The 12,359-nt window shown below is 42.7% G+C and overlaps 1 protein-coding gene across 1 annotated transcript in view; it reads left to right on the forward strand.

Moving 5' to 3' along the window:
* Positions 1 to 9,770, forward strand: part of foxp2 (forkhead box P2) — a gene marked incomplete in the record, with an annotated part of 88,428 nt that extends 78,658 nt beyond the window's left edge. Inside the window, 3 exon segments of the mRNA XM_024286866.2 lie at positions 177 to 246; positions 830 to 1,179; positions 6,070 to 9,770. Coding sequence (XP_024142634.1) covers positions 177 to 246; positions 830 to 1,179; positions 6,070 to 6,214 — 565 coding nt within the window.
* Positions 9,771 to 12,359: the final 2,589 nt, after the last annotated feature.

Consider the following 12,359-nt stretch of genomic DNA (forward strand, 5'->3'; position numbering starts at 1 on the left):
AACAAGAGTTACTGTGAACGCAGTTAATGAAGTTTGACTGACAGACTTATCTCTGGCATCATATTTTTTCTCAAAAAATCCTTTATTCTTGTTACATTTCACAGTAATAGAGGTTTCAGAAGTATATTTAGTGATTTTCATAAAGTTTCCTGTTTTCTTCTTTTGCTGTTTTTCAGAAGTCCGTCTCTGGTCAAGAACCTGCCGTCCAGCCTCGGTTATGGAAATGCACTGAACGCCAGCTTACAGGTGAGCCATTCTCCTTCCCGGCTCCTCCACCCCCCTCCTGCGTCCTCTCGTCCAGCCTCGGGCTCAGAAGGCCACCCTGTGGTCGAAGCGAGCAGCAGCTCTCCGCTTCTCTCCCAGTCACCCTAGATTGATAGCGCAGTGTGCAAATGCGAGGGCGCGCGCATTAATATTTATCTGAGCTGTCATAAATGATTTGGCTTCACAGTGTGCGCCAGCGAGGTGCTCATGGCAAAAAACGTTCAAAATTTAATCACTGTATATAAGTTTAATGCGCAGCAGGCGAAAGTGTCAGGAGTTTGATTATTTTGAGGCAAAGTTTTTTTTGGGTGACTTCATTTTCCTGAAAACGTGGCTGCAGCTCACATGGGGGGAGGGCCCACAGAAAGACAGCCCACAAGGTGACACTTTAGCACCAGAAGACGATGGATTTTATGAGTTAGTGTTCCTGCAGCTCCACTTTTCTGCCTCCAGGTCACCAAATACCCCATCTGCCTCCCAGAGCTGCAGTTTCCTTGTTTTCAACCTCATCTTTTCCTCACCTACATGCCTCTAATTCCCAGCATTTCTTCTCTTCCTGCCGCAGGCGGCTCTGGCCGAGACCTCCCTGCCCTTGCTGGGCAGCCCGGGCCTCATGAGCAGCGCGGCCGGCCCGATGGGAGGCAGCTGCCACGGCCTTCTGGGCGGAGATCCATCCGTGCTCGGCGGGAGTCCGCCGGGGATGTTAGGCGGGAGTCCGCCCGGGATGTTAGGCGGCAGCCCGCCGGGAATGTTGGGCGGGAGTCCACCCGGCTTGCTAGGCGGCAGCCCTCCAGGCACGCTGAGCGGGGGCTCCCCCGGCTTGTTGCAGTCCAGCCACGAGGAGCTCAACGGCTCCCTGGACCACCTGGACACCAACGGACACGGCAGCCCTGGATACTCCCCATCTGCACACATGTGAGTTCTCACCACCGAAAAATACCACAAACTCATGAAAAACATAAAAATGAAACCTTAGTGTTTGTAGAAATGACATTTAACCCGCAGACTGAGGATGTTTACTTTTCTTTTCTCTGCTCTCACACATTCTGGCCTTATCACGGACACACCTGCTCCGCCCCTCCCCCGATTACTAAATATTCGGGGGAGGGGCGCCGACTTACTGTCAGAAGTTTAGAACACTGTTGGATCCCAACAGCTACAAAACCTGTTGATGCTTTTATTTAACGGTATTAAAATATGTAGATATTTTTATTTCTTCTTTACCTGCAATAATCTCAACGGTTTGACCTCCTACGTTCTTTCTTCTTCAACCTCTTCACCCTCAAACACCGTAGATGTCGCCTGCAACACCTAAATAACACGCGCCCTTTGACGTATCGTAGTCTTCGAACGTTTACGTGATCAACAGGAATCATGTGGTACTAACGTGGGACAAAAGCAGCTTTTCATCTCAACTTCGTGCATTATGTGTCGCGTGTTTTCTTTGCTTCAGAATCTGCTGGAATTGCGCCAATTGCGCCAACGGTTGAAGAGTTACGATTGTCAAAAGAATGTCAATACTGGAGCAAAAACTCTTGTGTTAAAGGGTTAGAAATGATCATTTACTTCAAATCCAAATTAGAATCTTTTTCCAAATTGCCAAAATACTTCAGTACATGTCGTGTACATTGTTTACTTGCGACTCTAAATTCTTGTCGCTCTTGATCTCCAATATTACTAGATAGATAAAAATAAAAATTGTTTGCCAAATCGGGCTGCACGGTGGCGCAAGTGGTTAGCGCTCTTGCCTCACAGCGAGAAGGCCCCGGTTCGAATCCCGGCTGGGGCCTTTCTGTGTGGAGTTTGCATGTTCTCCCCGTGCATGCGTGGGTTTTCACCGGGGACTCCGGCTTCCTCCCACCGTCCAAAAACATGCTTCATAGGTTAATTGGTGACTCTAAATTGCCCCTAGGTGTGAATGTGTGTGTGATTGGGGCCCTGCGACGGACTGGCGACCTGTCCAGGGTGTACCCCGCCTTCGCCCTTCAGTAGCCGGGATAGGCTCCGGCACCCCGCGACCCCGAAAGGGAAGAAGCGGTCAAGAAGATGGATGGATGGATGTTTGGCCAAATCCTAATTGCTTCACTACCCCAAAGGTTTCTCTTTAAGTCCCTACATTTATCCCTCCAAGTGGAGAGATAAAGAAAAAAAATGTGTCTTCAGATCTGGATATTACTACCACTGGATGACATCATCAATAGTCGCTGGTCATCTACGTTAGTGCTACGTTAACTTATAACAACATCAGTTTTATAATTTAAATGTAAACTTCTGTGCTTCTCTAAACACCCACGTGAAGTAATGTGTTCCTCTTGATCCGGATCACCCTACCGATGCAGGGATAGCCCTAGGTCACTACGGCTCCTCCTTAAAAAATGCTTTCGGATACCACTACAGCTTCAAAGGATCCTACAATTGGAGCAATAGGGAGGATTCACTTTGCATATTGGATATATTCACAAATAGGCCGCTTAACTCCTCATCAGAATCGTCTAGAATTATGTTAATTACATAAACAATTGAAAAGTTACTGTAGTAAAAAAAAACATGAACACTGGAGCTAAAGCTCTGGTGTTAAATGCTTAAACTTATAATCTTTATCGCACCTTAGTGTGTATTTTACAACTGCATTTCTTCCAAAACAACTTCTTTTTTTTAAAGTTTAGTAGAAATCCTGTGACGTACTTGAAGCATAATGTTAGGAAAAGTCGAAGACTTAAACTTGTGAGTTCTTTAGAGCTTCAGCTGACAGCTCTCCGCCTCTGATGGCTAAAAGATGCATCCTGAGCCGGAACATGTTTACACCGCCTCTGAAATGTGGAGTTAAGTGGAGCAAATCTGCTCATCTCTGCAGCGAACGCCGGGATCGCCACTCCCGCGGGTCATTTAATTTTCAGTAACAGGACAGCGGCGAGTTTTCCTTCTTCCCCGCCTCCTCCTCCTCCTCTCTTCCACCGACCACGAGTCGGCTGAGGAGGATGCAGCCATCTCCTCCACTCCCCCCCGTCTCTCTGCTCCATCCCCGCCCGCTGTCACGACAACCTCAAAATGGAAGAAATGTGTTTTTGGTGATTGGCTTTCCCCGTATGCGCTTAAATAATAGAGAGACGCTGCAGCGCTAAACGGGAAAGTGCATCACCTCCAAGACCCGACTCGGGAGAGAAGCTCCTCCAAGTCGGTTCAACAGTGAAAGCTCTCCTTCCCCTAAATGTCTAAAGGTTAATGATATCTGCTTAACCGCAGACCAGCTCGCCCTGGGCCATGCTGGCTGTGTGTGTGTGAGTGTAATAAACTCATGTACACCCTAAGGGCGGTGCTTAAAAGCAGCAGGAAAAGCAAAACTCATAATTGGAGTTCCCAACTGGAGCGACTGAGGAGAAGGACGGTAGTGAAGCATCTCTTTTAGTCTGGAGTTTTGTTTTTAATTGTTTGGTGTCCGTCTCTCTTTGGTGGGAGTTAATGAGTCACGCCGGGCCTCCCCTCGCCACACAGGCGCCGCCTCCCAGCTCCACGGACTAATGACCTCATTTGCATCCCGAACATACCTCCACACGTTTACCAGCTGCTGATCTGCACCATCTCCAACATTTAGAATACCATATTTCCTCAGAGTGACGCCATGATATCAGTTTGAAGCTCCTTAGACCAAAGAGGAAGTGGTGACCTATCATTGCTCTCATTCACTTAAAGATAAAAAAAAACTATCGTATTCCAATAATGAACTTTCATGTTTGTGCGACAGGAAGTCACAATTCAGCTTTTAAGGAAGAAGGAAACTGTATCAAACACTTTTGAAAGCAACTGTATAAATTAAAAGTACTTTTTTTTTAATCCTTTAACATCTGCGCTTTATCTCCAGTGTTGACATTCTTTCAACCACCGAACTCCTCAACCGTTTAGGCAACTGATGCAATTTTAGGGGATTCTGAAGAGGAAAAAGCAGCTTTCCACTGATGTTCAACATTTTACAGTCAGAAAGTCTTAACGCAATCTACCTAAATGAGCTGATTCTGTTGTAAAGAAGCATAGCCAGGCGCTGTTATGCTAACGTGAACTATTGCATAACGGCACAAACCCAATAACGTGAAATGTTGCGTAATGATGCAAAGCCTTGAACGTTAAGTGTTCCATATTAATGCAAACTGCTAACGTAAAGTGTTGCATATTGGTGCAAAGCTGCTAACGTAAAGTGTTTCAAAATGCGCAAAGCCGGTTACTTAAAGTGTTGCCAAATGTTGCAAAGACGCTAAGGTAAAGTATATCAAAATTGCGGAAAGCCACTGATGTAAAGTATTTCAAAATGGTGCAAAAGTGATAATTATGAAGTGTTACAAAATGTCCCAAATCTGCTAACGTAAACTGTTTCAAAATGGCGGAAAGCCGCTAAAGTAAACCAAAGTCCTTAACGTGAAGTTTTACGAAATGTTGCAAAGCCGCTAACGTGAAGTGTTGTATAAGGGCGCAAACCGCCTAACGTAAAGTGTTTTAAAATGGTGCAAACCCGCTAGCGTTAATTGTTGTACAAGGGAGCAAAGTCACTAATGTAAAGTGTTGCTAAATGTTGCAAAGCCACTAAGGTAAAGTGTTATGTAAAGATGCAAACCTGCTAACATAAAATATTGCACAATGGTGCTACGCCGCTAGCTTAAAATCCTGCATAACAGCGCAAATTTTATTGATCACGAAATTAGTAAAAGAGTTACAGTAAGTCAAAGAGCGCGTGTTGTCTAGGTGTCACTGGCAACACCACCGGTGTGAAAGGGTTAGCCTTTTTTAGCTTAAAATCAGAAAAATGCATCAATATGAACTCCAAGCTTCAGGAACATTTGTGGTTCGTTCAGATGTTTTCTCCTTCAGCTCCATCAGAATATTCAGTTGCAGTATTTTTATTTGTCATCTGTAGCTTTTCAAAAATTATTTTCAAATGCACCCCCCTCCCCCTCCCCCGCAAATGAAGGGAGCCCATGAGGGACACTTCCTAACATCCCACCACTTGATAAGTCTCCCTCTCCTCTCTCAAAGTCTGCGGGGATTTAGCGATGCATCCGATGTGTCAGAAATAATTAGGTTTTGGCAGATTTATCATTGTGGCCCGAGCCCTTTCCCCGTCCGAGGCCCCGGATCGTGTTCCGCCTTGTTTGTGTGTGACAGCGTTATTATTCTTGTTAGCCGCCCGGCGCTGCTCCTCCTCCTCCTCCTCCTCCTCCTGCACCGCCGCTGCTTATTGACAAGCGGCTAAAGATTTGGATCCATTTACAGTTAAAAACATGTATCGCGGCGTCCGAGCCGACCGCTGGGGCTGAAGTTGATTAATGGCAGAAACCTCGCTGACGGTTTTTCCCCCTCTTGAGGGGGTGACTCTCACCCCCACCCCCCACCCCTCCCTGCATATTAACGAGTGGCTTTCTATTAACTAGATAAAAAAGCTTCTCTGCCTTTGCTCCAGGGGGCTCAGGGATGAGAAATTCTCCATTATTTATCATGTGGCCTGTTTTTTTTTTTTCCTTTTTCTTTTTCTTTTTCATGTATTTCAACCTGGTGTCATCAGTAAACTTTTAAATGCCAAACATGTCTGGAGCGTCTGGGCTTATCGGCCGTGTTTCCCCATGCAACTTTCATGCGTTTACTTACAGTAGACGTGAGGCATCATGTCCAATTAGCATCTAGCAAACAACACGCCTGTTACTTCCCGTGGATAATGCATGAGCTGCTAGCTTTAATGTTTTAAAGTCCGAAAAATGTCTCTATTCTTCCTTTTAAAAACCTTTTTTTTCTTTTTTGGAACCTCTTGCGTTTGTCCTCCAGGCCGCCCATTCGCGTGAAGGAGGAGCCGCTCAATATGGACGACGACGACTGTCCGATGTCGCTCGTGACGACGGCCAATCACAGTCCGGAGCTGGAGGACGAGCGGGAGCTGGAGGAGGGGAACCTATCGGAAGACCTGGAGTGACTAGGCGGCGCTTTTTGGTTCCCCGCCCCCACCCCCCCTCCACGCAGCCGCACTGTGTGGCCCCCACAGACCCGCGAGACTCGAACCACTCCACGGACCGGCACCCCCTCGCCGCTCTCACCACTGGGACTATTTATTTGAGCATGTATCCGGACAGAGACCGACCCCACCCCCGAAAACAAAACAAACAAACACACAAAAAAGGAACTCCTGGATGGAGCCTAAAGGCGGCAGACATGAGATGTCTGTTTTCTCAAAGAACCTCGATTCTTTCACGGTGGCCTGGCCACAAAGAGACTCACCGATGGAGGAGGAGAGGAAAACACAAACCTATAAGCAAGTTGGGTTGAAGCGCAGCAGCCTCATAAATACTGCCAAAAAGGAATTTCTGTTTGTGAATAAACCCACCATAGTTATTAATGTCTAGAGACGATTGCTGGTTCAATTCAAGTTGTTATCATTTGCACAGGAGTAGTCTCAGAAGTTTGTGTCACTGCCTGTATGTTGCTACTATTATTATAAACAAAAACAAAAAAAAAAACATTTTATTTTTTAGCTTTTTCATTTTTTTTTGTTTGTTTTTTTAGTTTCTAAATCTGATTTTCAGCACCACCAACTGTAAATGCCATTATACCCGAGTCATGCCAGTAACAGAACCGCGGTACCAAGACTGTTCCAACTACAACAAAAAAACCACAAAAGACCAAAAAGAGACGAAAAGAAAAGCTGGCTTCCAGTCGACTTAAAGAACCTGGAAAAAAAGAAAAAGTTTGTTTCTTTCTTTTGGCGCCATTTACACACAAAAAAACCCTTTCTCTTTGCTGTCCTCCTTACCTCTGAGTTTGAAAGCTTTGTCTTACCTGCAAACAGTCACAGACAACAGCTAGAAACCAAAGCCAACGCTAACAACGGCCAATAGCTTACAGGCAGAAGCCTCCAAACTCCTCTTGGTCCGCCTTCTGTGACTTTAAACCAGTACAAAGAGACGCTTTCGTTCCGCAAACTACCTTGGAAAAAAAAAAAAACCTCTGGGATTGTTTAGCCCGATACAAAGATGATCACGAGAAAGCACGCTGAGGAAATGCTGACTTTTTTTTTTACGTTGTTTTGTTTTTTTGGTCACATGATGAACGTATCCGACGTCCACTTTAGCTAAAAACGTTGGTTCGAGAGCAGCTAGCGGTACAAGTGGACCAAAGCTTTAGTGTATTTCAGTGGAAGCAATTTCTTTTTACTTTTCTTTAAAAGAGATTTTTTTTTAAGTGTTCCGATTACGTCTCCTTTTGCCTTTTTTTGTGTGTTCTGAGCAGCGTGGAAAACTGAAAACTGACTTTAACCAAACATGAAGAATATCTAGTGAAGCCAAATAAGTCATAATTTCAAGTTAATATGAAATGATGTGGCTTGGTTCATTTAAAAAAATGCAAATTAGCCATTGCAGAAGAGGAAATTTAAGGGGGAAAGTTCACATTTTCTAGGTGAGAATTGCACCAAATGAGGAAAAAAAAAAAAAAAAAAACAGTAGGGAAAAAAAACGAGGGGAAATTCCAGTTTCCAAACAGCATTTGTCACCTAGAAAAGTGCTGCTTTAATGGTCATTTCTGTTTTCAGTAAACCAAAGTTACACAAAGTTCTGCCTCCTCTTGTCTGGGATACACACAAACACACACACACACGCTTTATGGGTCAGCTTTTCTTTGTTTTTGGCTCTCCAGCAGCAAAAAGTGTGTGTTTTCAACTGATTTAGTGTCTCGCTCCAATAAGTTCTGACCAAAAAAATAAAGAAAAAACTGCTTTTGGAGTCCAAACCGTTGACAGTATATGAGAACTGGACTGAGTGACCCCTCCCCCAACGTATTCCAAACAGGAAGTATCAGATTGGAGATTAAAGTAGCTCTAATCCTAGTTTTTATCACGATATTTTGTTGTTATAAACTAACCAATGAGATAATCTTGAGGGGTGTGGCCTTCCAACAAGCTCACTTCTGATTGGTGAGAGTGGTTACCATAGTAACAATGGTTTGGACCAATCACTGGTTTCAGCATAGCGATCCCTTACTGCGAAAAAAAACAGCAACTGAATCGACTTAATTTGGTTTAAGACGGAAGTCGGCCATTTTCTATTTATGACATCACACCTGCTCAGTCCAGTTCTCACATGCAGTCGACAAGTCCAACAGCTCAAGAGGTCACACGGTCCCAGGAACGAAGCTCATCCCGTCAAAAATACCGAGCTGGAGTCGGCAACTTGAAGATCAAAAACTTTTATTGCACCAAAAAAAATAATAAAAACACTACAAAAAATATGGGGATTCTCCCACTTTTACCCAAAAATAAAACGGTTTTCTGAAAGCTTCTACCTCTGCACAGCAAAATCCCCAACAATTAACGCACGAGTTACCAGAAGAAGTTAGGACGCGGCTCCAACCCGACGTTTACATTCCCCCCTCTGCGTTTCCAACCTGGAAGATCTGCGTTGTGACGTCCGCAAGCATTTTGTAGAATGGTGATGTATAGATTACCTGTAAGGGAATAATTGTGTTTTAAAACATGCATGTCTTGGGGAAAAATAAAAATATGAAAAAAGGAAAAAAGAATTGATGGACTGGAAATGAGAATATAATAATAATATGAATAATAATAAACTCATCGAGGACGAAGGCCTAAATGTACGATGCATCACAGTGCATTACCTCAGATATACTGGCTTTGGGAGGGATGAGACCTGTCAGCCACAGAATGCATATTACCTGTAGATTTGCATGGGTTTTTGTATAAATTCAGAAAAAGAAAAAAGTCTAAAATAGTTGCTTGCACAAAATACCAGAAAGACCTCCAGAACTTGCGACCTGCTCCTCCATTAGATTTTAGGGACCGTCTGGATTTTTTTCTGGGTTGATTTTTGTCTGTATTTTGATAACTGTGCATACTTATGTAAAAAGGTTCAAAACGAGGAAAAAAAAAAAAAAGAAGCGTCGGTGGACCCATAAATTTACCAGACTTTTTTCTAAGAGGAAAAAAAACAAAAAAAGAAAAAAAAAATTCTGTGTTTCTTTTCTGACTTAACCTGAATTTTTACTGTTTCTCTCTCATTGCTCGCGAATAGCAAAACCTGCTTTTTCTGCATCTGCTTTGCGTAGCTGTAAGGCTTAACCTAATGTGTGTATTTATTGCTTGTACCTCTGTGCATACTTTATGAAGCATTATGTCTGGCAGTTGAGTCATGTATCCTTTCTACTGCTATCCTTCTCTAATAATTGAGAATATGATCCCCCTATGTATACAGTAAATTGGGACTGTAGCAAACATATGTTTATGTAATTGGTGAATTTCTTTGATTTCTTCTTTTTGATCAAGATTCAATTTTTTATTTTATTTTATTTTTTTTATTTTTTTTTTTATACTTCTCATTACTGTGTACTGTGTCCATACGTTAAAGCTTCTCTGACATTAGAAGGTCATGGTTGAGAATTGTAACAAGACATTATTTTTTTCTGTATTCATGGCATTTCACTGCTGAATAAAATAAAGGACCAAAACTTGGAAAAATTTGAAAGGCGGACGTCTACCTCCAGCATCAAGAGGCCCGGTTATTTATTTTATTTTATTTTTGCTCCATATGTATGTATAAATATAAATATATATGTGTGGTGTTACACTTTTTCAGGCAGAAATGCAAATGGAGCGCCTCAGAAAAACAATTAAATTTTAATGCATATGTTACAAGGTCCCCCATCTCCCCCCCAGCTTCCATCACCACCTTGAGTCTTGTTTAGAGAGCCGGGACATGGCGGCTGTAGTGCCCACCTCCCTGGGTCGGTAATGGGTCTGAGTTGGGCTTTCGTGTCGCACAAAATAATGCTTTTTAGAGTTGAGTTTTTCACTTCTGAGAGGCCATTAGTTATAATAAATTCAAAAAAAGTTTGTCATGTGAAAGAGGAAAGATGTTGGTTTATTTCAAGAAATAAAAAAATCTGAAAAAGAAAGAAAAGATACATAGATTTATAAAAGTTTAGATCAGGGGTGTCAAACTCAATCGCACAGAGGGCCAAAATCCAAAACACACCTTAGGTCACAGCCTGAACAGGTTAAACATTTATGGAACACTAAAACTAAATTTTTAAAACTTTAAAACCATAACTTTTTAACATAATTATGAACTAGAAATAGCATGAGATAATGCTAGTGTGAATGCTGTAAGCTGAATTTGATAGCTTAAAACCGTGAAGCTGATAGCCAGCTAAAACATTAGCTTAAGGCCAAATTAGCCTTAAAAAAAAAAGGTTAGTCAAAACAGCTAGCATGTCGCTGGCCTAAAAAAACGTTTAAAAAAAAGCCTGAATTAGCCAAAACAGCTAGCATTTAGCTGAAATATCGGCCAAACTCCATAACGGACAAAACAACAAAAGAGAAAAACCTGGAAATAGCCAAAATTAGCCAAAACAGCTAGCATGTACCTGAAATATTAGCTAAACGCCAAAACAGCCAAAAATAAAAACTAAAAAATAAGCTAAAATAGCTAGCACGTAGCTGAAATGTTAGCTAAAAATCCATAAAAAACTATATAAATGAAGTCTAAATTAGCCAAACCAACTAACATGTAACCAAAGTATTAGCTAAACTCCAAAACAGCCAAAAAACAAAAAAAAAAAGCCTAAATTAGCCAAAAGGGCTAGCATGTAGCTGAAATAATAGCTAAATTTCCAATATAGCCTAAATTAAAAAAATAGATTGGCTAAAATGCTAATAAAAAAAGTTAGCCAAGGACAAATACTAATCTGACAAATAGAATGACCGAGTAATAGCTGTTTATTTCTCAATTTTGGCTTCTTGGAGCCAGCGGTTACTTCCTGTTTAAAACTCAGTCCAGTTCTCATATACAGTCAATGGTCAAGCACAGCAGTTTTCTCGTTTCAAGGGGCAAAAACAGCAGCTTTTTATCCTTTCGATTGATGGATGTTGACTGACTATGACGGGCAACGTGGCTAAATCAACTCCAGCACCTTGTCGGTCATGCGGCAGCCTGACACTCTCATTGAGATTCAAACTGAATCTACCATGACCAAGAGGTTGCCCATTAGCTCGTCTGTATGCCGGGAGCCTTCTGCTCTTTCCAAAGGCTGCTCCGAGGGAACATCGCCGCGACTCTCTGAGTCATATCGGCCGGTCATTTAATCGTAACGCTGATGCGTGTTCTTTCGCCTTGCCATAAGACGTCCCGGGAGAGGTCAGACAGCAGAGGCGTTGTTTTGTTTTTACAGGGAGGCACACACTTGTCTTCCGTTGGCAGAGTCCCGAGCATCAAGCCCCCTGGCAGGCCCCTGTTATCTCCTCAGCTATGGCGTTCCGGAGCATTAGCTAGCTCGCAAGGCACTTGTCTTCCACGCTATTTATGCACTCGGAACTGTTTGTGAATTCAAGTGAGGGATTGCATACGGAGCGCAACAAGGGCCGCTGTGTACTACACAACATCAGAGGGAGCTCCGACATTAAAGTGTGAGAGCGCCTGCTATAGACCCGTCTTTCAAAGGCCATGAAATAATAATGGGTTGTGGTTAGAGAGGTATCCGTGAGTCACACTGGCTGCTTTTCATAAAGTGGAGTTATTTACAGTGCAATGAATAAAAGAAAGGGGAGCTGGTGGTGCAAGCTTTTTCCACATCAATAGTGAGGAGGAGGAGGAGGAGGAGGAAAACTTCCAGCTAATACACACTGGTAGTACAGTTATACAACATGACACGCTGGGAGGAGCCTTGAGCAAATTAAATGTTTGGGATTATATTGATTATTCACATTTGATGAAATTAGAATAAAAATATATAACAAAAAGTTAATATTTTGCAAGAAATTAAGGTTGTTAGAACTTTTTGAAAACTGAGATTGGGGGTTCTCCATATTAAGGATTATATGTTGTATAAAGGATTATAAATTGTTCTTGTTTGTTCAAAAATGAGAAGTGGAGCAGGATTCTGGATTTTCGGTGGAGACTTGAACCTTCAGGCTGTTGGTCCTGTGACGCTACGTTCACACCGAGCTCGGAAACAAGCGTTTGAGCAACCACTTTCAATGAAAAGTCCATGTAAACGTGTTCAAAACTCTCCTGTTCTCACAAGGTTTTTCAATTGCTTTTAGGCTCTATGTGCAA

This window comes from Oryzias melastigma, linkage group LG23, assembly GCF_002922805.2.
Source record: "Oryzias melastigma strain HK-1 linkage group LG23, ASM292280v2, whole genome shotgun sequence".
Classification (NCBI taxonomy): Eukaryota; Metazoa; Chordata; class Actinopteri; order Beloniformes; family Adrianichthyidae; genus Oryzias; species Oryzias melastigma.